The sequence below is a fragment of the Colius striatus genome, chromosome 7 (assembly GCF_028858725.1).
Source record: "Colius striatus isolate bColStr4 chromosome 7, bColStr4.1.hap1, whole genome shotgun sequence".
Classification (NCBI taxonomy): Eukaryota; Metazoa; Chordata; class Aves; order Coliiformes; family Coliidae; genus Colius; species Colius striatus.
The window spans coordinates 448,451-472,952 of NC_084765.1; the positions used below are offsets into that span (position 1 = coordinate 448,451).

Below are 24,502 nucleotides of genomic sequence, written 5' to 3' on the forward strand. Positions count from 1 at the left end.
CATACCTGTTACCCCCCTGGACATGCTTCAGAGTCCAGCTGAGCTCGGCACATTCCCTGTCCTGTGATGTCCTGAGACTGCTCAGGCCCCTTTCCATCCCCAGTTAACAGAGACATCTTCATACTGCCCTTTGAATTGTGCAGCTCCAGACACCAGCCACAACAGCCAGGACAAAACCCAGCTGTCAGCACTCAGGCACCTCACACAGAGACAGAAGGATGTGGCTGTAAGAGAGTTAAATGGTTGGGCTTCATGGTCACCTCTGCAAGCTTTCTTCCATCTGCACTTGATCAACGTTTTCCCAGGATCAGTGACAGAAGCAGATGGGGCCTGAAGTGACAGGTCACGTTGACACACGTCATGCCAGCTTGGGCTGCTCGAGGCAAGGGAGGTTTGGTCTGGCTCACCCTGTCACTTCAGCTGTTCCTAAGCTGCAGTAAGGATCAGTGGTTTAGTTAGTGCTGCTTTTTTTCTGGTAGTGATAGTGCTTGAGAAACAGAAGCCAGGCAAGTGTGTCACATGCTGTGCCTCAGAGCAATGTGTGTCTCCAAGGGGCACTGGCAGAGAGCAGATCAGAGTTAGTAACAGCAAGATGCTGGATTAAATCCTTGTGTGTGTGTCACAGGGGAGGTGAATACAGCAAGTCATTTTGGGAATGGAAGCTGAACCCCAGCAGCACTGGTGGGCTCCCAGCATCCCCAAACCCTGGCAGCCCTGGGCCTCAGTTTCCCCACACGAACAGGATTACAGAGGGCCTCTGCCACCCTGGCTGTGGTGCTGATGAGTGCTCAGGAAACCCAGTAACCAGGGCCCAGCCAGGGAGGAGGGAACCCGGCCCTGGTGGGTGCTGCCACCCAGAGCTCCCCAGCACCATGCAGAGCTGGGACTTGCCAGGCTGGGCTCTGTGCTAAGGGCAGTGCCGGTGCAGTGTTTGCACCAGCAGAGCCTGCAGCAGCAGCAGCCAGCAGCACAGTGCCAGGGACAGCAGCCCAGGGCAGCCTGCAGTCATCCCTCCCCTCCTACACTCACCAGCCCAAAGTTAGCATTGACACTCCCCCTGCCCCCAGAACAGGATCTTTCTCTTTCACAGCCTTTTTCTTCCCTGAATGCTAATCTTTCAAGTTCATCTAAACTTTACTCCTTTTTCAATGTCTCCAGCCAGGAGCTGCAATGTCAAGTGATGGGCTGTGTTGAAACCTGCCCCCCTTCTCTTTTCTTCAAACCTGTTACCTGATAGCTGCATCTGATGCCCCAGCATCACAGGAGGCAGAGCAGAGATCACTCCCTGCTCCCCTTCCCAGAGCACAAATGATTCCATCGACCAGTTCCACGTCTCCCTTCAGCCACCTCTTTGCAGGCTTGCAACTGACCCTGTGTAGACATATCTGGTGAGGAAGTAGTTCTGTGCTTTTGATCACTGCCATCACCCACGTTTGTGCCTTTGTTACTTGTACTGGATCCTTTTAACCCAAGGCCAGCCCTGTACAGACATTGGAGCTGGGGTGCCTGTGGATGCACACAGTGACCTAACAGTGCTTCTGGCTTGGTCTCTGTTTCTCTCCCAATGACTTTGTGTTTTCTTTGCTTTTTCTCCTTTTCCCCTAAATCACTGAGCTAACACTTCCAGAGCACCAGTCCCAGTAAGGACAGCTTTGCATTCCTGGCTGTTAACCCCAGCCCAGGCTTCGCCTGCCTGTGGCTTTACGTAGGATGGGGCATTTTCCTCCCTGGGAGTTATTTTGTATTATTGATACTGAACTTCATCTGCAATTTTATGATGCAGACATTCAGTGTCAAGAGATCTTTTGCAGCTCTTTCCTGGCAAATAGCATTCTTTGCCCTGTATGATTTAGTGCCACCAGCAAACTGTCATCTCTCTATTCATCTCCTTTTCCAGACCATTTATGAGCATGCTGAGCAGTGTGTGCTCCAGTGGCACATCCCTGCAAATCCTCCCCCATCAACACGGGCATTTTCTTGCCACTTTTTGTTTTCTATCCCTTAAGTGATTGAAAATCCGAAAGAGAAACTTCATTTTCATCCCCAAACTGATCAGCTTCCAGGAGAGCCTGATGGAGTACCAGTGTGGCCACCTGAGTGCCCGTGTGCTGGGACCTGGGCTGAGACTCCCAATTTGAGGATTAGCTTTCAGCCTCCCTAATGACCCCAGGATGGACCATCCTTTGGGGATTTCCACCTCATGCCCCAGCTTGTTCCCTGCTCATCTGGGTTACCTGGGGATGCTGGGACCTCACCAGTGCTGTGGTGCCTAAGAGGGTATGACATCCATGACTGCCCTTTGGTAACATCCCATAGCCTGGCTGCTGTCAAACCTGCCTCTTCCTCTCTGTCTTTCCAGATTTATCCTACTCAGACATTTGATGGGCATCCTTGTTATCCCCACTTCAATTAACCTCCTTCTCCCCAGAACACTCCCACTCTTGCTGCCTGGGTGCTTCTGGCCAGCACACACTGTTGGTCCCCTGGGCTTTTTATCCCCAGTGACAGGCTTTCCCTCTCTGTTAGCACAGTGGGCTGGGGGAACCAAATTCTCCCGTGTCTTCCCAGAACAAATGAGCCCGAGCACATCCCTCTGCTGTTGCAGCTCCAGACCCTCCAGTCCTGCTGCTGGGTTGGAAATGCCCCATCTGGCCCCTTTCCTCCCACTTCAACCTGGCTGCCCCTAAATTTGCAAGCAGGGCTGGGGAGAATGCCTCATTTCCTAAAAAGCCACTCCATGCTCTGGCAGCGTTTCAGGCTCCTTGGTACATTAGAGCTGCAGCCCAGGACCAGCGGAGCACAATGCTTAATTAGCAGGTTACAAATCATCTTCTAAATGGACAGTTGATAGGGCTTCAGGGCTTTTAAATTGGCCTTTTATTAACGGAGTTTCCCAGGACAGTAGCCCAGAAGTGACTGTGTGTAATCAAGAGACACAAAAGCTGCTTTCAGGGACGTTGCAGAGCCTGGCTCCCGTGCTCACACAGGAGAGGAACCAAACCTGTGGCAGGAGAAACATTTGCTTTGCCATTGCAGATGGGAGGGGAAGAGAGGCAGAAAGCCAGGCTGAAAAGTCTTCAGTTCCCTCAGGCAGCACAATTAGCAGGTGGATTTTGAACAAGAGTTAGAAAAATATACCCTCTTATGTGCTAGTTTGAAAGCTGTTGCCCAGTGCGGGATGTGAGCACTGCACAAGCAGCTCTAAGCTCTCACAGACCCCCTCCTGCAAGGAGACCTGCCAGTTCTGCTGCCGACACGTGCCTGGAGAAGTGGGTACCAACAGGTTCATTGAACACATCCGTTGGTGCTTATTTTTAAACTCAGAAGGCAGGGAGGCAGCCCAGAGATGCTGAAGTCTGTCAGAGCTTTTGGGTGGGAGACAGCTGTTAGCACAAACCACATGAAGCCGGCTGGGTCTGTCCCGGCCGTCAGCATCGTCCCCACCGCGCAGGGACCGAGTGTGCGTGGTCGGCTGCGGGGACAGAGCCGGCCTCACACGGCATTTGGGGTCCCGGGGCTGTATCCTGCTCAGGAGCAGGCTCAGCCCCACCACGGACCATTCTGGGGCTGAGAAGCCGACGAATCCTCGCAGAAAGCTCGGGATACGCAGCAGCCACCCTCTGTGTCGACTGGAGGCTCTCCCCTCCCGGCACCTCCTCCCCTGCCGTGCAGGAACAGTTACACTGCAGATGAGAATGTCATTGGCAGATTGCATCATTTTGGGGGCGGAGAGGAGGAGGAAGGAGGAGAAAAACATGTTTTGCTTCCCCACGGCCTGTGTGTGTCATAGCAGGCGAACAGCAGCACTGGGGCAGCGCGGAGCCCAGGCAGCAACATGCTCCCGAGCCGCTGCAGAAGCCGGGCTGCCCGTGTCCTGTCCGTGGCACGGCTCCGACCTGCTTGCCTGCGGCAGAACCGGGCTTGGTGGGGCTCCACGGTGCCCTGTGAGAAGCAAAAAATAGAAGCAGACTAAGGAAAAAGGCAGCTGGGCTTTGAGTGAGGGGTGTAGAGGATGGAGGCTCGTACTGTGTCCGCGCAGAGCTGGAGCCGTAGCCCCCGGGACGCGGGTCTCGGGGACACACACGCAGTCCCCGCGGCTTCTCTGGCGTCTCGTGGGCTGCAGCACAGTCCCTGAGCCGTCGCAGAGCACGGCCCGGGCACGGGCTCGCTCCCCCGGGCCGCCCCGGCGCTCAGCCGTGCGGCTGCTCCGGCTCCGCGGCTCCCGGGACACGGGCTGGAGTCGGGACGGGACAGACGGCATCACCGTGTGCGTGAGAAGCATGCAGTCTCAGCTGAGACAACACGCACCCCCGTGCGGCTGCCTGCCTCGGTTTCCCCGTCGGTTATGAGCTGCCTTTGGCATTCCCGAGGCAATCGGTGCTCCTGCTCTCCTGTCTCTCCTCCCACAGTTTTCCCCGGGGACAGGGGGGCTCCAGCCTGGTTTCATCTCTCTCTGAAAGCAGCATCTCAGGCTGGGGCTGCAGAGGCTCCTTAGGTGCCTTGCTACGTGGTTATTCAAGTGGGGCTGCAGCAGGAGTTGACTTGGAGCCTGGAAGGAGCATTTTTGGCTACAGAAGCTTTCCAGCAGCCTTTTGAATAAACACCCAGTGTCGCCTTTGACCAGATCTGGGCCCGTTGTGCAACAGGCGAGATGTGGTGCTGAGTGGTTTCTCTGAGCACAGACCCTGCTGCCTTCTCCCCCAGCTCTTTGCTGAGGGATCCCAGGACAATCCAGCTGACACCTCCCATGTTATTTCCAGGGGTCTGTTCTGCAGAGTTGTATCTGTACTGGAGCTGTAGCAGCTTCCCAGCAGCCAGACCAGTGCACAGAGTGCAGTGTCCATGAGCACTGACTCCCTGCTCACGTTTCCCACCTGCCTCAGATGTAGCAGCCATGGACAGTCCCCGAGCAGATGAGTTGCTTTAGGAGGCTGGGCAGAGCCAGGTATTGGGACTGGAATCCCCAGTTTCCCACCCCCAGCCCTGTGATGTTGGGCTAAACCTGGGGCTGGCAAATGCCTGGGATGAAAGTCCTGCTTGGGCTGGATCCCACTGCGGTGGCTCTTTCTCGAAGGGCTGAGCTGGCAGTTTCTGCCGTGGCTTTTCTCTTTGTGTTTCAGTTTTGCTTGGCAGTGCAGAACAGCAGCATGACAATCTGAGCCCCACACGCTCCCCAACCCCCAGGGGGCTGAGCAGGGAGGGGAATCTGGGGCTGCCTGGGCTCTCCTGGGCTGCAGCACACCAGGGCCTTCTCTGCTCCTGGCAGTGTTTGTGTGAGGCAGCCCCAGGGCTGCCAGGGCCCCTTGCAGACAGGAGAGGCAGCCGGGACAAACGCTGTGTCCCATCGTGCTCAGATCCAGGGTGGGAGCTGCTGTCAGAGGTGTGTGGCCACCCTGAGCAAACACCAAGCACCCTGCCCTCCTCTCCCTGCCCCCTGTGGGAGCAGCCCTCCTGATGGCTCCCAGCCCATCTCAGCAGGGCACAACGCCTTGCTTTGGAAATACTCTGTGCACTCTTTTGCTTCTGGGGGCATTGGAAAGAGATGGGACCCTCCAGCACATCTCTCTGCCTCTAGCTTGGCAAGAGAAGAGATCTGTGGGCACCCATACATTTTTATTTGCTGTTCTTGTATGTCTCTTACTTTCTGACTTCATCCCCCCACACTGGTTTGATTCAGGGCCCCTGAGACCAATCCTTCCTCTCTTGCTGACCTTTTCTGGGCAGTTGTAGCAGTTCCTGGCAGGTACAGGGTCAGGCACTGACTCCTCTGCCAGGAGTCCTTGTTTAATTCTTGAATTAATTCCCGTGTCTGTGCCTTTGCAGGCAGAGGAGAGGAGACCAGCAGAGAAGAGGAGATCAGACAGCGACAGAGGCCCAGACAGCGAGCACGGCCGGAAGGTGAGTGGGGGAACGGGCGCCTTTAGGGGAAACCAGTACCCTGCTCCCCCTGTGGCAGCACAGCCCTCGCTGGTTTCTCACCCAAAACCACTTGCTGTGGGTTGAGAGGCTTTGGGCCATGTGAGCTGCAGCTCCTCACTTCAGCAGAGGCCGAGCAGGATGGAGGTAAATTAAAGCACAAGCCTTCCCACTGACTGTTTAATGCAAACCCTGGGGGACATGCTGGCTCCCCCGAGCCTGCAGATGCTCTTAATTAATGGAGCACAAATTGAATAGCCCCACCTCAGTGTGACTCATTAGGAGGACACAGATGAGCTCTTAAACATTAATTCCAGCTGATCCCCCCCAGAGCAGAAAAGGGGAGCATGGGAGCTTGGTGGTCTTTCTCACCACAGCTATGCAGCCCCTGGGGTGAGCTCCTGCCCCTGCTCTGTGGGCCCCATGGCCACGTCTGCACCTACCCACCAGAGAGCCAGGCACCAGCCTCACTCTTACCCGTGCTTTGGGCTTCCCCTCTGCTAAGGGTCAAGGCAGTGGTGCAGGGCACTTGTCTGCCAGCTCTGGAAGCTGAGCCCTGCTCTCCCTGAGCTGTGTGCTGCTCAGCTCTTGCTTCTCTATGGGCACATCAGGCTCCATCGTGGCAGGACACCCTGTGCCCCAACCCAGGGACCAGTGCTTGCCCTTGCTTTGCCTGGGTGGGCATTGCCTTTCTGCACACCTCACATCTCCCTCCTTGGGAAGGCAGTCTCAGGCCTGCCAGCTCACAAATGGAGGAGCAATTACCAACACCCCATCTCTGGCCCACGCAGGTGGGTCTCCTTGGTAACAGGGCTCTTAGTCACTCCTTCCCCACTGCTCAGCTTTTATCAGCAGGGCAGCACTGAGGAGTTAATTCCTGTTTGGGGAAGGGGTGAGGGTGGCTGGTGTGGAAGGGCATGTGAAGTGATGAATTACCCGCTGGTAATTAGCACCCTGGGACTCAGCTCTGAGCTGACTGCACCCAGCTATTCCCCACGCAGTGTTGCTTGACAACACACTGTGGCCAGTTGGCTCCTGTTTCCACCAGTCCATTAACTTGACAGCTGGGTTACCTGCCCCCTCCTTCACGTGCTCCATCAGCTCTGAACTAGCTTGTCATTAAGCTTTACATTTTTGAGCAGTGGCAGCCCTTAACTAGTGTGTTGTGAGGAGGAGTGACAAAGCAAGAGGCTGAAGGCAGTGGAGGTGAAGAGCTCCTCTGCCTTGTGTGCTGGGCACAGGGGCCCTGGGGCTGCAGCTCCTAGGGATGGCTGCTGGTCACAGAATGCTCATTTCCTTCTCAACCCTGTTAATGTGAAAGATTTCACAGGTATAACTTGAAGTGTCCCCGAGTCTGCAGGTGGGAGGGGGGGTTCGTCAGCCCAGTGCATCTTCTGAGGGGCTGAACTCGCACAAACTCTAGGACATGTTGCAGACACTCCAAGAAGTAACCATATGCCATAAGTAAGCCTTGGCAAACACCTCTTCCAGGGCAAATTGGGAGTGTTTGGGTTTAGAGGCTTCAGGAACACAGCAGGTGAAAGCCACTGTCTAAGCGATGCCTGCAGGTAAAGCGACCCCAAGCACAAATGGGGCAGACCAAGGCTGTGGCTGTTTGCACACAGCATTACAGGGCTGGCTTCAAGGGTTTGTAATCGTGTGCTGAATGTCTGGAATGAAAAACTACCTCACATGGCATCTGCTTCCCAGCCCAGGAGGGCTGATGTCCCTGCAGTGGCAGAGAAACGAGGGGCAGGGGAGGGAAACAGTGGAGAGGCTCCATCTCATTAGGGCAATGAGAATGTAGCCAGATGGCAAAAACTGAGGTGAGAGCAACTGGAATCCTTGAGTGTCCCACTGTTCATGGAGTCTGGGAGACATGGAGCAACTTTACAGAAACACATTGCCACAGCTTATTAACGTTGAGCCTCCCTGGGAGGGAATGGTGGCTTGTGCTCATCTGGCTATGGGTCGACACTGTGGCTCCAACTTCCTCCTGCCTCAGTTTCCCTCTGTGTCATGTCAAGCAGCCCTGGGAGCAGTATGCTCAGGCTGTGGCTAAGGCAGAGCCCTCCTGTGTGCACATCGCTGAGAGAGAGAAGCTCACCTTGCTCCAAGCTGTTTCCAGCCATTACTGAGCACTTCTGGTGGTGACAGCACCAAGTACCCCACGTGCAGCCGTTTCAGGGGGGTTATTAACCAGAAGCTCCTTTGCCTCCCCCAGGATGGTGGGAAGTCGGTGCAGAAGGGCCCCGGGGAGCTGAGCTTCCCCATGACAGGCCGGGAGCGCTCGGAGTACATCCGCTGGAAGAGGGAGCGGGACCAGATCGACCTGGAGCGAGTGGCGCGGCACAAGAACGCCAAGGGCGAGTGGCGACGGGCCTGGGACGTGGAGAAGTCAGAGCACATGTAGGTCCTTCCCCTGTCCTGGGCTGCTTTGTCTGCAGCAGAGCATCTGAAGCCAGCCCTGAGATCTCATCCAGAGTCCTATTGCTGATCAGATCCCACGCTGCCACGTGCCTCTCCCTGACCAAATCCACGTCGCTGTCTCTTTCTCCTCCCAGCCCTGTCTGCCAGTGGGACCAGATCTCAGAGTGATTCTTGCATTTCCTCTCTGATGTGAGGTCTCCTGCCCTGACAGGAGATAGTATGTGCTGACAAAGGTTGCCTGCCCTTGGTCCCACCGGGACTTGGATGGTGGGAGGGAGAGGAGCATGAATTGATGCTCAGGGATACACCTGAGCATTGAGGAGGATCCTCTCCATCCCCACGTGGACAAATCGGTGGCAGCAGGGTGCAGGTGCTCTTCTAGAACAGGGATGGACAAACTCACGTTGCTAGTCCACAAGTTTTCTCACTGCCCTGCTTGTTTCCTTTTCAGTCACAGGACAGGCCAGCGTGCCCTAAATCCTCCACACCCCGTAAACTGAGCCCGTTACACAGTGTGCTGTGAGAGCTGCTGGATGCTGTGTGGGCAGTGCTGGGGACAGCAGCAAGGGAGAGCTCTTCACGGGGCCTGACTCGTCCCTGCTTTGAACACTGTCCCTCTGACTCTGCTTGTTCAACTGGGCCACAGCAGCTAGAAAGCTCTGGAGGATGACTTGGCACCTGCAGCAGGATAAGGCTTCGATGGGGTGTGGAGTTAGGGAACGTTCTGTGGGTTTGCTGATAAAGCCTGTCCAGGGCACATGGGTGGGATGATCTTTTGGTGGAGGAATGGCACCAAACATATAGATTTTCAGTCACTGCGACCCCAATAATTAGAGGTGAATTGAAGTGAGTGCTGGGCTGGCAAGACAGCTCTGAGCCCTCCTGTTCTCCCACATATCCATTCCCAAGAAGAAAGCCATAAGACAAAACAAGCAAATGAGTCTGATCTGAGGTGACAAGTCCCGAGGCTGCTTCAGACTGCGTTTGGCAGCCTGGGAAGCTGCATTTGAGCGTGGCACAGCTACACTGCAGCATCTGCAGGTGCTGTGGATGCTCATAAAGCTACAGATACACATTTGGGTGCTGGTGTGAAGGTTTTAGAGCTTCTCATTTGGGGCAGAATTGCCTCACAGCCTCATTTCTGCTGGTTAGTGCATGCAGTTGCAGCTCCTGCTGATCAACCCCGTGGGCAGGTGCAGAAGGGCCGAGGGCTGGAGCCTGCGTCGCCCCGAGGTCTCGTGCCCACCCTCTGCGCCCTGGAGAACGGTCAGCTCTGACAATGCCTGTTTTTAACCTGCAGGTTTGAAGAGGACTTTGTTAAGGATGGGGAGCCAGCCTTGGATAATCCCAGCAATAAGAAAGGTTGGCAGGGGACACCTAGACTCTGTCCTGATGCTAGTGATCGCTGATGGTGCAAGTCCCAGCGCCGCAGCGGCTGTCGTGGCTGTCAGTTGTGAAACTCTGCTGCTCTGGGCAAATGCCTCTGAGCTCAGCGTTGGGGCCTCAGCCCTCTCTGCTTTGCAGAGTGCTCAGGGGATGGGATTTGAGTGTCTGGGTGCTAGTGCTTTTTACCTTGCCAGGGACAGCAGTGGCTTCTGTAACCTTGCGCGACACGATGCGGAGGCTCAGCGCTGCCTCCCTTCCCAAACACTGGTGTGAGAGGCAATCCTATTCCAGAGCACGTCACCTCTGATCCCTGTGGCACCTGCTGGCTTCTTTACTGGCATAAGTCCATCACGACTCCTGTTCCTCAGGAGATGGACTGGCAGAACAAAGCTTTCCCTTGTGACACCCTGTTTGAACGTCAGGCTTTGTGCTGCCTGGCCGCTGCAGAACCTCACTCACTCTCCTGCATGCTTTGCCTTGTCCTTCCAGGGGGAAGAAACGCAAGGAAATTCCAGCACAGGTCCTTTCCTCCCGAGGGGAGAGGTGAGTGAACAGCATGACTTGGTTGTCAGCACCTGTGCTCTGCCCTCACGGGCAGTGTTCCCTCCAGAGAACCTTTTGGGAGCACACCACGTGGCTGCTGCCATAGCTGTGTGGTCTGGTCTGTGCCACGTGGCACGGGAAAGCAAGTCCTCCAAGAGCAGCACAAGGGAGACTGCATCCCAGGAATAAGATTTAAAGTTAGAATTGGAATTTGGAGTAAACAAGAAATCCAGAAGGAACTCTCCTGAATTCTCCCTTTGTCTTCCCTGCTTTAGAAGACACGTCCAGGATGCACACAGCTTCCCAGCCTCCCCTGCAGAGGCGCTGACACAAGGATGTTGGCCCCTTCAGTGGGCTGTCAGCTGGTTCTGCCTGCCCTTGCACAGCATTTCCAAACTGTGTTCTAGGTGGAGGACAGCATGGAGTGAATGTGAGCGACCCTGGGCCGAAGGCAGTCCCAGCTGTGAGCAGCAGAGCCAAAGGGAGGGACAGGCTGACGGGCAGAGCCAGGAGGTAAGCGGTGCTGGGAGCCATGGCTCTCCTGTGCACCTCCAGGCCTCGTTCTTACCTAAATGTGAAGAGGGACAGGCAAAAAATAGACACTGCTCCTCAATGGCAGCTGTTCAGATGAGTTCAGGGTGCCTGGGGCTGTGTCTGGCAGGAGCTCACTTGGTGGGGTTTGTGGGGTGCATCATTGCTGTGCTGCCCTGCTGCACCAGCCCTCTGCAGGGCAGCCCAGGAGGGTCAGGGCTGCTCTGGGACTGGGCTTGGGTAGCACTGGCACATGGCCTCAGAAAGCTTTTGAACACATCTTTTCTGACTTCTAGGCACTGCTGATATGGAGCAGCCTCCAAAGATAGTTCCCAGCTCAGCCAATAGTAATTAGGATTCATACTGTGGTACACATGTCTTTTCTTCTTAAACAAGTCTTCTTAAAGATCTCTGAGCTGGTGAGGAGGGCCCTGGCTTGCTCCTGCCAGCAGCACAGAAGTCACTTCAGAATCTCAGCAAGATGAAGTGCACTTTACAGGTTTGCCTGCATCCTCCCAGGGGCCCCTTCCCTGCTGCTCTCCATAATTACATTTCAGGGCAGTCTCCAGTTTCCTGGAGCCACACTGATGCTTTAATAACAGTGATCCTCTTCACAGCACTGCCATGCCCTGTAGCAAGCAACAAAAGAGTTGGTTACATACCCCAGACCCCTCTGTTTACCCAGCCTCAAACCCATTCTGGCAGCATTTAATGTTAGTGTTCTTCAGCCATCCAGGTCAGCTATGACTTTTCCAAAGTTTACCCTAAGCATCTGCTAGTGATGGTGAGAGGGGAAGAGAGCCTGGGCAAGCTGGACCCTATGGCCACTCTTGCAGTCTGCTTGCATGTGTCCACATGTCCAGTCTCCAAGAATACTTCAGGGCAATTCTTATCCTTCCCCACCTGCCTGTGCAGACCTGGGACACTGGGGCACTGTCAGGCAAGCAGAACGAGTCTGTGGCAGGCACAAGCGTGAGCAAGCTCTTATCTTATTAGTCTAACAACTGTCTGCTCTGGCAGTTGGATTTTGGTTTCGTTATCTTTAGAACTGTATCTTGGTTTCATTCCATTCAGAATGGTAACAAGCAGTTGGGTGGGACTGAGTGCCCTCAGGTGAGTGTCTCTGCACAGACCGAGTGCTCTGCAGGTGCCAAGAGGAACTGGCCCAGTACAGCTGCCACCTTTGTCTCCTGTTGCCTGGTCGAGGCACTTGGACAAGGGATGCCTGGCCCTGGCAGGATTTCCTCCCCAGGTGCCAGGCAGGGAGAATGGCTTTGCCATATGAGAGCTTGAAGGGCTAAGTTCTGACTATTCTTTTCCTTGACAGATGGGATGCAAAAGAAGGCGAGGACACGTCTCTTCTGAAGGATGACTTTGACACCCAAGTGAGTTCATGAGCTCGAGGCTGGCTGCTGAGGTTCCTCAGAACATGCACAGTGAGGACAGTCAGAGGCTCCCAGGCAGTGCAGAGCTGGCAGAGCCCTGTGCTGGGGGAAATGTACCCTCCCTGACACTCTGCAGATCACATGGGGTGGGAGCAACCTCATTTCTTGCACTGACCCTCTGTCAGCACAGCCAGCCCACTTACTCTGGTCCCCCAGCACTTCTCCACCTACAGCTTTTTACATCCTCCAGTGACCTCTGCAAGTTTTAACTCGAGTTTCAAGAACCATCACAGACAAGGTAGAGCATATGTACTGGTGTTTTAATAAGCTGAACTATCTCCCTCTTTTCTCAGAGGAGCCTGGGTATGGAGCAGCAGAAGAGCAGAGGTGAGGAGGGGGTGGAAGAGAACTGCACAGCTGAGCTGGAGGAGAAGGGGAAACAGCAAAGCCTCCAAGATCACGGAGCCTCCTCGTCACAAAGGCTACAAAATGGAAAGGCCCAGCCTGCCCACAATGGCCAGAAGGAGGAGGGGAGAGGAGGGAAGGGCTTCAGCCTGGGGGTGTGCGTGGCCAGCACAGGTGACTCAGAGCCAGGGCCCAGGCCAAGTAAGGACAGCGTGGGGGAAGGTGCCAATGGGAAGCCTGGCACTGCTGACATCTCCCAGGAGGAGGAGAGCACTAACAGCAGCACTGCTTCACAGAGCAGCCCCCCAGGCTCTGTGCAAGCTGCCAGGCATGGCACTGAGGAGCCCCCACTGCTGCCCGTGGGAGCCAAGCTGAGTGGAGCTGGGGTAGAGGAAAACACAGCTTCAGAACAGGAGTCCACTGAGGAGAACTCTTCAAGCTGCCACAGAGGAAGGCTGGACACTGCAGCAGGAGACAGACTGGATGCAGGGCAAGGACAGCTGGTGAGGAAAAGCTGGGAGGAAGTGACCCCAAACACTGCCCTTCAGGGCCAGACACTTGCACTGAAAGGAGGTGAAGATGCCGAAGGCACTGACCACAGAGGAGAGCCTTTGCCCCCAAGGAAAGCCAACTCTGACGAGACTGTTGCACCTGAGGAGGATGCAGCAGAATCCCAGTCCAGGGAAGGGAACCAGCCTGAGGATTGCAAGGACAAGGACAGTGGGGACGCTCTCAACTAGCAAAAGGTTGCAGCGGCTTGCCTGAGACAGAAGGTGAGTTCCTGCCCCTGCTCCCCCTGCTGTGTTTGTTACTGCCACTGCCACGCTACAGACCCACACCTGGGTACATACCCAGCAATGCTGGCGTGGATCCCCCAGGTAGTCTGTGTGGCACAAAGACCTGCCCTGGAGCAGGGGGGAAACAGTGGGAAGTCAGGCAGGAAAAGTGAAGAGAGAACTGAACTGCTGAGTCTGGTCGATGAGAGGGCACAAGCTGAAACTAGTCCTGGGGAGGGATAACCTCAGAAAGGGGAGTGGGGCATTTATTTCTGTCTCTGGGGTGATCACAACTAGAAAAACTTGATGTCAGCATGGTCCCTTTCCCCAAACACTTGTACAGCTGTAGGGGCCCAGCTCGTGGACAGTGCTTTGAAGCTCAGCTGCACGTGGGCTTCTCTTGCCAGTGGATGTGCGAGTGCCACACTTGGAATGACACATGTGGTAAGGGGAATATGCAGAGCAGTGATAAACACAGAGGCTGAGGTGGTTCCTCTGGAGAAGGAAGCACACATCTGGTTACACAGCAATGCTCCAGGGGCTCTGGACTGAAACATCTCTCCCACGAGGAAAGGCTGCAGGCTCTGCAGAGAGCTGAGCAGCTGGAGAACACAATGCAGCTTGCCTAACACCTGAATTGCTCTCAGGCTACTCCTGCCTCTGCCCTTTAAGTAGGGAGGCAGCAGCTGTGTTCCCTAAGGAGGCACTTGAGGCAGTTAGCAGCTCAAAGACAGGCAGGCAGATCCCCCACCAAGTGCCTCTCCCTGGCTCCAACAGCCTTTTCTTCAGCCCCTGACCCAGCAGCTTCTCGTGGGTATTGCTCAGTATTTACCCCAGAGGTACAAATGAGCTTAGGGATAAGTGGTTAAGCTGCTGACAAAGAGACTTTCCCTATAATCCATCACTGTACAAAAGGCCTGGAGAAGCACAGGCCTCACAGCTCTTTAAAAACGACAAAACACCAAGAAGCAGCAGGAGCTGGTTCTGTGCTTGAACTCACATTCCTTCAAGTGAAGGGAAATTAATCCCAACAGCATTCAGGAGCATGTTAGGAGACACTTGGATGTATGTGTGGAGTGGTACAAATACCCCCTTTTGATACAGCCACTTTCCTTTCTTTGCTGTTCCCTGTAAGTGTGGAGATGGTTCAGGTTCCAGGATGGGGCTGGTGGGTTGCTCAGGGCAGAAGCAGCCCTTAGGCAGAGGTGGCAGCTGCCCTGTGTTGGGATCACAGAACAGGCAGGGCTGCATCTTACACCCAGAGGATGCATTTTCATTCCTGTTAGTCATCAGAGCAATCATGAGGTCACAGACAGGACATGCTGCCTTGTCCTCTCAGCACACTGCCCTGGGATTGCTTCATCTGGAGGTTTGCTGTGCTCTCCTGGGCTGTCCTCGCTGCCAGGGCACCTGTGGAGGTGCCAGGCTGAGCCAGCGCAGCACTTGGTCTGTCCCTTGTCTCAGCAGTGGCTTTCTCCAGCTGGTCTTTTATTTCATTCCCTCCACTGCAGGGGCCTTTAGAGAGTGAGTGCATGAGTGCTGCTTGGCTGTCGGTGTCTGGTGATGTTCTAGGGCATCATTGTCACCTCTGTTCTGTTGAAGTCCCCGCAAAGCACCGTGACCCCTCTCCCTCTGCACCACCGTCAGGGTTGGCTTTCCCAAACCAGATCGTTTGCAGACAGGGTGGATCCTGCCGTGATTTATTTGTAGAGGGGAGAAGAGCCAAGAGGAAGATGGAGGGACTTGTCTTTAACTGTCTGCTCCCTGTCCAGTTTGTCAGGAGCATCCCATGGCAGACAAAGCAGAAGGGAAGGCCTTTGGTTTCTGTGGCGCCGGCTCGGCACAAGCAGAACCGCTGCTCGGTGTGGCCTGACAGCAGGGCTCCCAGGAGCAACAGAGCTGCACCAACCACCACCAAAAAAGCAAAGGCTCATTTGGCTGGAGTCTGGAGCTGTCAGTGTGCTGGGAGCAAAAAGCTCTCGTGGCTGTTCCTGATGTTGCTTTGCAGTCCCCAAAGCAAGGTGACAGGCTGCAGCGTGACACGGGCGGCAGTCACGAACAGCCCCTTCCCTTCTCCCCTGGCTGCTGTTCCCTAGAGCTCTGCAGACTAAGTAGCTTTTCACCAGGGTACGTATGAAAAAGCTGCAAAGCTTGCCTTTGTCTTCATGCAATTCTCCCTGAAGTGTTCCAGCACAGCACCCCTTGGAGCCAGGACCCCTCGGATCGCCCCCACTCAGCTGCGGCTCAGCCCTTGCTGGGATTTCCTGCTTGGTTTTTGTTGGCTTCTCCAGCCTGACACCTGCAGCTGCTGCTTTAGGCCAAGGACTGCCCAGAATGCAGCCCATGGGAAAGCTGTGCTCAGCAAGGCCGTGGCATGTGGCCCACAAAGGGCCTTCCCACATGTGGCCATCCTGGAGGTGCCTCTGTGTGTGTAAGCACACGTGCCAGGGTAATGACTCGGCCGTTTTTCAGAGTGCCCAAGACAAAGTGCAGCTTTATTGGGCTGAGAGAGGTTTGGCAAGAAGCAGCAGCATCATTCAGGGAGCTCAGAGAGCAGCAGGGCTGAGCACTAAACCAAGAGCTGCACTCTTCTGTTAGAATGCTAAATGAAAAGCTCATTTCTTCCTGCTGTGCCCACTGCCAGGAACGGAGCTGCCCAAACCACCTTCATTATTTGCCTCCTCCCACCACCTGCGCATAATCTGTAAGGAACAGATGAGTGAGCTGAGTGAGCTGAGCACTCTCTAAGAGCTGATGCCCAGCCCACACTCTGTGCCTGCTTCGGGCCGATTGCCCCTTGCAGCAGGGGAAGAAGGGAGTGCTTTTCACCCCCTGGTGTGTGAACAGTGGTACCACAGGCTCTCTGTAGATGAAGGGCTCTATCTGGCCAGGTAAATGGGCTGCTGGTTGCAAGCCTCCAGGAGCAGCTCTCAGTGAGTCCAGGCCAGCTGGAAACCTCTGCTGTGGGCTGTGTCCATTTCACCAGCAGACACCATACCAGGGAGTGCCCTGAAGTGCCTGGTAGGAAACAGGAGCCAAGCCTGTGCCAAGAATCCAAATGACAGAGCCTGGGTGACTTCTGTCCTGCTGTCCTGGGGCACAGAGCTTGTAGCAAAGAAGGAAGACGATTAATGTGAGCAGGACACACGAGATATGATCAGCCTTAAGGAGGAGCATCTGGAGGGCTGCAGCACCGTGGGTTGTGTTAAGGCTGGTTAATCATTCCCTGCCAGGAGGCAGCAGGTGATTTCCCAGTGAGTGTGCAAAGCAGAAGTTTGGCAGGTTCCAGGTGTGTCCCAGACATAGGGCAGCTCCAGCACTTCACCAACCTCCCCCTGCAGCCCTCCTTCAACCTTTGCAAGCTGGAAAACATCACTGTGATGTTTTTAACTGCTGGTGATCCAGTTTTGAGACAGGGCACTTGTTGGCAAAACCAGTGTTGACAGGTGGGAGGATCTTGCAAAGAGCAACCCATCAGCCCCAAAGGAGTGGAACGGCGTCCTGCCATTAACACACTGACCTGGTGGGATTCACATCCAGCAGAGAAGTCAGGTCACCTCACCTGATGCCAGGGCTGTGCCCTCTGTTCCCACACCTCCCAGGTCCCAAAGCACAGGAGGTATCTGCAGCAGCAGACACCAGGAGTCAGTGCTGGGCTGTGTTCTCCTCCTGTCCTGCCCTGGGGCTGCATCCCACCCTCCCTCCCATGTGGATTCCCAGATGCTGCCCATCCCTGCAGTGAGCAGCCACCATGTGGGTTTCACAGCTTCCACTGCTAATGTCTATTTATGGCACTAAAAGTCTCCAGCACCTTCAGAGCAGTTGGAGATGCTGTGCAGAGTGTGGTGGGGCTTTCATCCTTTGCTTCGAATCACAGGGAGTAAATATTTACCCGAAGTGCAGGGCTGGAATCCCTGGAGGATGTCCAACGAGTCCCAGAGAAGTAAACGATACACAAAAGCCACAGAAGCTTTTCCCTGAACCCTCCAGAGAAAATTAATCTTAACATCTTTAGAGAGAGTGCAGCTGGGGGTGGATTTCCAGAGCAGCCCCAGGGATCTGACCTGGCAGCTCTGGCTGACGTCAGCGGCAGTGGGGCAGCAGGGCTCAGGCCAGGGAGGGGGGGCAGCTGTCTGATGCAAACCAGTGCTAAAGGTTGGTGCAGGAGCAGCACAGGCAGAAACCAACACTTGGTGGTGGAGTTGTGGAGCCACAAAAGAACACACCAGTTTCCTCCAGGTTCAACAGACAAGGAGGGATCATCTGCTGTAATGTCTTGGAAGCTGGCCTTGGACTGGCAGGGGCACATCTCAAGGGCATGACTTGAATAGCAGCAGCCTCCCTGGCCCTTGTGCAGCCCACACCACCTTCTGCAGCCCATCATCATGCTGTGGGCGTCCCAAGGTCCCAGAAAACCCCCCAAGCAGAGGGTTCAGGCCTCATGCAGAGTTAGGGAGCGGGAGAGCTTGATGCAGGGCTCAGCAGAGTTATCCTCAGAGCTCTGGAGTGATGGAAAGCCTTTCCCCTGGCATGACATGGGAAAATGTTCTTAACATTGGAAAATAGAGGGATTAGGTGATAATGGTTCAAGAGAAATGTACTTGGACTGAAGAAACACGGAGCAGGACTCCAGAGATGTTCAGGGAATGGTTGTTTAGTCTGGCAGAATGAAGGCAGAAAGTGATCCCGATCTCCATAAATAGAGAGGGTAGTAAAGTCAGCAAGGAGAAACACTTGAGTCAGAAAACAATGCTGGTGCAAGGATCAATGTGTCAGAGCCCATGAATAAATATGGGGCAATGAGGAAAAGGCTGGTGCCTGCCTGAGGACACAGGGACATGAGACGTGCTGGGCTGGAGCGGGACTGCCAGGGCCCTGAGGCCAGCCTGACCTGCTACAGCAACAGCATCACCCTGCTGACAGAGCTGTGGCTGCTCCTGTCACAGGTGGTGGCCTCTGTCAAAGCAGATGCTTCCACTGACACCCAGAAGAATTAGTGTGCAGATCCCAGCTGGGATCCTGAGCCTGCCCAGCACTTTGCAGAAGCTGCTGTTTGGTTCTTGGCTCTGCTCTTGGAGTTGCTGACAGCAGAGCTGGCACAAGGCAACCTCAGACACCTGTGGCAACCCCCTCCATGCAAACCCCAGACAAAAAGGGGTCAGAGGTACCACATTGTGGTCTGCCAGGCCAAGGGGCACGGGCACATCTTCCTTCCTGCCAGCTGAGAAGCAACAGGCAGACTGCAGAGAGTGACAACATCTTGGAGCACTCCAGCAGCACTCTGCACCAGCGACTGGCCTCACACATTTAAGCTCATCAAGGCTTGCAGTTAGAGTTGGCAAATTACACAGGATTAGGATTTGTTCCTCCCCTTAAAGGCATCAGTTCTAATTGAAATGAGAATTCATTCAAGGAAGTCCAATGGCCTGTGCCAGGCAGAACATATCTCATGGCCTTACTGGTGTGCTTTCTGGCCTCAGTGTACGTTGGAACAGCAGAGACAGAGACACCCATCTGAAAAACAGCCAGGTGAGAAAGTCTGGTGTGATGATGTCTAACAGATGGTCCTTGCACATCATGGCTGAGGTTGCCTTGTGGCATCTCACGAGCCTGGGTGGTCCACTAAGAGCAAAACTCTGGGAACTGTGCACCCAGCCCAGGTTAAACCCAACCAACTGATGTCTGCAGCCCAAGCACTGACCCGGGACACAGGCCAGACTGCCAGAGCCCAGCAGCTCCAGCCCTCAGGGCCCTCGTGCACAGCCAGCCTATGGCAGGAGGCTGAAGCAGCAGGTCCTGCAACGGGCTGCAGTTGGCTCAGCTGTGAAAGTCACCCCAGTGACATCCCACATCCAGCCAGGCCCTGCTGGGAGGCTGATGGGCCCTGGGGCTGGAGCACTGGCCAGGGAGAGCTGGGGGGTCTCTGGCTGCCCTCGGCTGGGGAGGGACAGAGGGCACAGGGAGAGCTGAGTCTAATCGCTAAGGGAAGAAATGACTGGTGCCTTGGCTGTGTGGCTGCCTCCCACACAGAAAGGTGTCTGTGCTGAAAGGAACCCGCAGAGAATTGTCCACCAGCACTACAGCACAGGGCTGCTGAAACCATTCCTGACGGAACAGATGAACAACAGTTTGCTCTGGAGCCCATTCACACTCGTAATACAGGTTGTTTTACACTACTTGGACCACCAAGTGCAACTGGAGAAGCTTGCTCCTGGCCTCAGCTCCCAGCTGTGCTGCAGCACAGAGCACCCCTCAGCAGCAGGACACACACAGCACAGCCCCAGCGTCTCCAGCAGCAGTCACACACAGACCCAGCTGCAGATGGCATTGATTAGTTCTGTACCTGGCTGTGACATCAGTTCCTTACGAGCTGTCCCTGCCTGTGTCCTTAAATGATTCCTTCAGAGGTTTCCTTTCTGTGTGAGCTCAGCTTTCTGTTGCCTCTCCTGACTTTGTGGTATTTCATCTGTTGGGGTCTTTTAGTCCCCCTTCTGCCTTTTCCTGGGAGCTCTGGGTGCTGCAGTCTGCATTGGCAAAAGGCAGCTCTGTGGATTTAAACGTGGATGCAGGAAAAGCCCAGCTCAGCAACTCTGAGCAGCATCCAGGCACCTGGAGGGCAAACACCACCTCTGCCTTTCCCAATGGCAATCAAGGTGTCTGGGTCTGGGGGCAGCCACAGGACAGCAGGCTCCACTCAGGGCTGGGGGTTTTCACTCAAGCTGACAGACCCTTCTGCTCTCACAAACCCACGTGTGCTGCACCCCCAGGACAGGCCACAGAGCCCCCCTTGCTCCCAGGGGATGGGACTGGGAGGCATCTGGGTTCAGCTGCAGCGGGGCCTCCAGGCAGCCCCAGCCCTGCAGGAAGCTCAGGCTGAAACTGCAGAGTCCTCATCCACTGCTCAGCAGTTCCCCTGAGGCTCATCATCCTGCTGCTGTCTCTGCTCTTTCACAGGATAACGTGCTGAAGGTGGTGGATGAGAAGAGGAGCCCAAGCTTGCCCTGACTCTGACCTATGAAATCAGCCTTCAGCACCTGCCCTGTGCCCTCCAGCGCCGGTTCCCCACACGTGGGTCCCCCCTCAGCACCCCCACTCCTGCTCAGTTTTGGCTGCAGCCTTTGCTGTCCGTTTGCCCCAGGAGAGGGGAGGCTGCACACCCTCCCAGCCACCACCCAAAGCACCATCACCTACCTGTTGAGTTTGTTTTGCCTCTGTTGCAGCTGTGTGGCAAGCCAATGACATCTCTACTGGATGCACTTTATCTTACTTAATAACTACTTCTGTTTCAAGTTCAGATTTGGGTTTCTGGGCACAGCAGCCGTTCGGTCCCTGAGGCTGGGGCTGCAGCAGCTCCCCCTCGCTGCCAGGCAGGGAGCAGGACACTGACACAGCACTGAGACAGCACGAGGTGTTCAGTTTAGTGCAGTAGGCAGGTGAAAAAGCGTTCAGGGCAGCTCTTGCACTCGAGGTTTGCATGTGGTTGAAGTGTTGGCAGAGGTGTAGGGTAGTTGTGTGGGCTGCAGGGCACAGAGGGGCTGGATGGAGCTTTCTGCAGTGAGGTGTGGGTGCACACATCAACCTCAGCATCCCCTCCTGGAACAGCTGCCTTCCTCCTCCTGGTAGATGTGCTAGGGACAAGCAGCAGAGGCTGAGACTGTGCTCTCTCCCAGGAAGGTGGCTGCTAGATGCAGCAGGGACGTGTGCAGCTCAGCACTGTGCCTGCTCTGTAGCACCAGGAAGGCTGCAGGGGCTGGAGGCAGCTCCTTCTGCCAAGCAGGGTGAGGAGGACAGCACAAATGCAAGAATCTTCCTTCTCCAGCAGCCTGCACAGAGGAGTGGGCAGCGGGACCCAGGCCACATTGGAGCTGAAGGCTTAAGGCTTCCTATCAAATGCTTTCACCTTCCTGGTTGTGCCTTTCGTAGCCTTGTGCTTGAACAAGTGGGCAGCAGCTCCCCTGGAAGCTGCATGAGACACTGACCTGGCCTTAACAGATACCTTTCAGATCAAGGGTCTGGATGAGCATTTACAAGCAGAGATGTGCAAGAATCCCAGCTGCTTGGCTCTGCAGGCAGCTCAGAGACTCCCAGCAAGGCAGGACCTCCCTGAAGTGCAGCTCCCAGCTAAGGAGAGGGCAGAAGGCAGGCACAAGGAATAACAGCATCTCTCACTTTGGGACAGCAGAGGGGAGGGACAGCCCCCTCCTTGGGCAGCACTGCTCTAAAACCTGATGCAGGACTGCAGGTACCTGCAGGCACAGGGGTGCAGGTGGGCTGGGTTTCACTGCAGGATGCAGTCCCTGACCAGAGTGGCAGGTGCCCTGTGCCAAGGCTGCACACATGGACACAAACACTGTATGCTGCTTTAATAAACTGATGTTTGCACAGATGGACATTGTGGTTTGCTGGCTGAGGCCCACAGCACCTCTCATGAAGGACGAGCCTGGGAAGTGCCTCTACACGCCCAAGCCAGGACAGCTTCCTTGCTTCAGACCAGGTGTTGTCAGGAGACAGAGTGTGCAGCTTTCATGTGTTATCAGTAGAAACATCTTCCCTCCACCACAGCCCAGACTGGGACTATTTGGACTTATCCAACAGATGAAAGAACAAGAGATCTGCTAAAAGCCAGGCTGTAGCACTGCTCTGGGTCCTGGAGACCCTCCCTCCCTGTTGAAGGCTGATTTTCCTGATCTGACTCAAACACCTGCTTGGGATTGTTTAATTTATTACCATTTCTAGCATATCAGGCCACTGACCTGGATCCAGCCAGACCAAGCCCTTACCAGCAGAGGCAGGAGCTGCTTTGCCTCACACTCCATGCAAAGCACAGCCTCAGAGCAGGGGCACGTTGCAGCTCGGCAGCTGGAGACAGAAACCTGACGTTGTCCTGGGCCAGCAGCGGGCTGAGACAAAACCCCCTCTGCAGTCATCACTCCATCTTCTCACCCCCACACTGCCTTCTGAAAGGAACACCTCCCCCACCCCCTCCTGCTGCAGATGCAAGGAGGCTGGCAGGTCGGTGCCTGGGGAGGACTGTCTGTGTGAGGCTGCAGGATGGGGCTGTGCAGGGCCTGTTCCCAGGGCCAGTCTCTCCTGCTCATTAACACTCTGCTCGGGGCCTGGGTTGGCCTTTCAGAAATCTCTGGCTAGCTGTTTCTTCCTTACAGTGAGAGAAAAGACTGAAAGTTGAGAAACCTGGTGTAGAGGGGTTATTTACGTGAAATAAAAGCTGTAACGAGGGAAGGGCTCCAGTGCTTCGTGATTCTCCATCCCACACGGAGAGTTTTCTGAACAGAAGCAGTAGTGTCTGCCTTGCACAGCACCAGCTCAGAGCCCTCACCCCTCAGGAACGTGCCTTGCTCTTGGGCTAGCTCAGCTGCCTCACCTGCAAAGCTCCCTGCAGCGACTGCAGCCTGCCCTGGAACACCAGGCTCACTTTCTCACAGAGGTATCGAAGCCTCCTCGTTGCCACAGCGCTGCTCTTGCAAGCCAACGTGACGGCAGCTTGCAGAGTGCAGAGTCATCTGCCCTAGAGAGGTGCCTGTTTCCCCCCAGCAGTGCCTGGTAGCTCAGGGACTCTGTGAAATCTATTTTCTCTTTCCCAGACAGCAGGAAAGCAGCAGTGACTCTCAGAACACCTTTTCTCTTTAAACCAAAGAATTGGCTCCTGCTAGTTGGCAAAAAATAGCATCAGTTTCAACAGAGCAGCTCTGCAGCCGAAATGCCTGTCCAGATTGCTTTCAGTGACTTGATCTTGATCTTGTAGAAAGAGATCAGGTTTAAAAGGCTCAAGCCAAGGACAAGAGTACATCTGGACCAAGCTGGAGGTCCTTCAGTTTCCAAAGCTTTACCAAGCCACTTACTGCAGGAGGCAACAACAGAAAATGTGAACGGCAGTGGCAGCTCTGTTCCCATCCCAACAGCCAGTACCTACAGCAAAGCAGAGTGCACAGACTGCCAGCACTGAGCTGACAACAAGACATGACAGCAACAGCCACTCCTTTTGCACACCAGATCCCCTCCAGATAAGCTGGTTGCAAAGGAGCCTGATGCTATGCTGGCATTCAGCAATGTCTGCGTTTCACGTGTGTAACACGGGGGTCAGTGCTAAGTTATGTGGAACTCAGAGGCACAGAGCAGGGTACAGCACTGCTGTGATGCTGGAAGCACTGCTGTGAGTGCTGGAAGCACTGCTTGCTGCCTTCCCTTGGAAGGGCTGCCCAACAGCTTGGCCATCTCACAGCTGTGGCAGCAAAGCTCAGCTGCCCCCGACCACAGCAGCTTCACACAGCCACAGCACAGCTGAGCTGAGGTCAGACCCCTCCAAAACTGCCTCCAAACACACAGGGCAGAGACAGAAGTCGAGCTGCACCTCCTTGGCTTGATGCTCCAGCTCGGGTACAGAATCAGCAAAGCTTGAGCAGCTCCAGGGCTGGCAGGAGCCACCCACAGCCACACAGCCCTTCCCAGAGCAGCCCAGTGCCATCAGTTCTGACTTCCCTGAAGGAGCTCCCAGCAGCAGCCACCAATTCTGCCATCGGCACTGCAGCCAGAGCTGCTCTTCAGCTGTGCTCGTGAATTAAGCCAAGACCTGGAGTAAAAATACCCCAACCTTCCTCATCAGAAGCACAGCCAGCCCCAGGACCCTGGGAGGAAGGTGGTGTTACATCAGCTGACACCACGAGGGAACGTGCATGGGCAAAAGGTAGCTCTGAGAAGCTGGAATGTGAGCCAGCTGCTGGAGCACATTACATGCTCCAGTAACGTCTTACCCAGCTACTTCCCTTCCTTCTGAGCCCTCTGCACGTGAGTCTGCACTGACTCCTCTGTGCCACAGGTATTTTAAAGGCTGAGAGGACAAAGATCTGGAACTTAGGCCCTAAATGACAGAGACTCAAAGCTTGGGGGAGAGAGAGAATTGCCATTAGACAATTATTGGCATTTTAATCAACAAAAAGCTGAAGGAAAAACCAGAAGCACAGATGCCACAGTTCCAGCCATGCTCTCCCAGCCATCATGCTTCTGCAGGGGCATCCAGAGCTCCAAGTCTGGAGACCCTTGTTAACTTCCTCGTGTCACTAAAGCCAGTGGCCTGAGACCCCACATTCCCTCATCTTCTTTGTTCCACAGCTC

The 24,502-nt window shown here is 55.0% G+C and overlaps 1 protein-coding gene across 2 annotated transcripts in view; it reads left to right on the forward strand.

The window, feature by feature from the left end:
* Nucleotides 1-22,603, forward strand: part of CCDC9B (coiled-coil domain containing 9B) — a 39,858-nt gene extending 17,255 nt beyond the window's left edge. For both annotated transcript variants that reach the window (XM_062000161.1, XM_062000163.1), the window contains 8 exons: nt 5,824-5,898; nt 8,141-8,325; nt 9,647-9,708; nt 10,222-10,275; nt 10,683-10,788; nt 12,134-12,191; nt 12,545-13,369; nt 20,327-22,603. In XM_062000161.1, the coding sequence (XP_061856145.1) occupies nt 5,824-5,898; nt 8,141-8,325; nt 9,647-9,708; nt 10,222-10,275; nt 10,683-10,788; nt 12,134-12,191; nt 12,545-13,336 (1,332 nt within the window). In that variant the 3' untranslated portion in view covers nt 13,337-13,369; nt 20,327-22,603. The remainder of the gene's footprint in view (nt 1-5,823; nt 5,899-8,140; nt 8,326-9,646; nt 9,709-10,221; nt 10,276-10,682; nt 10,789-12,133; nt 12,192-12,544; nt 13,370-20,326) is intronic.
* The last annotated feature ends 1,899 nt before the right edge of the window (nt 22,604-24,502 follow it).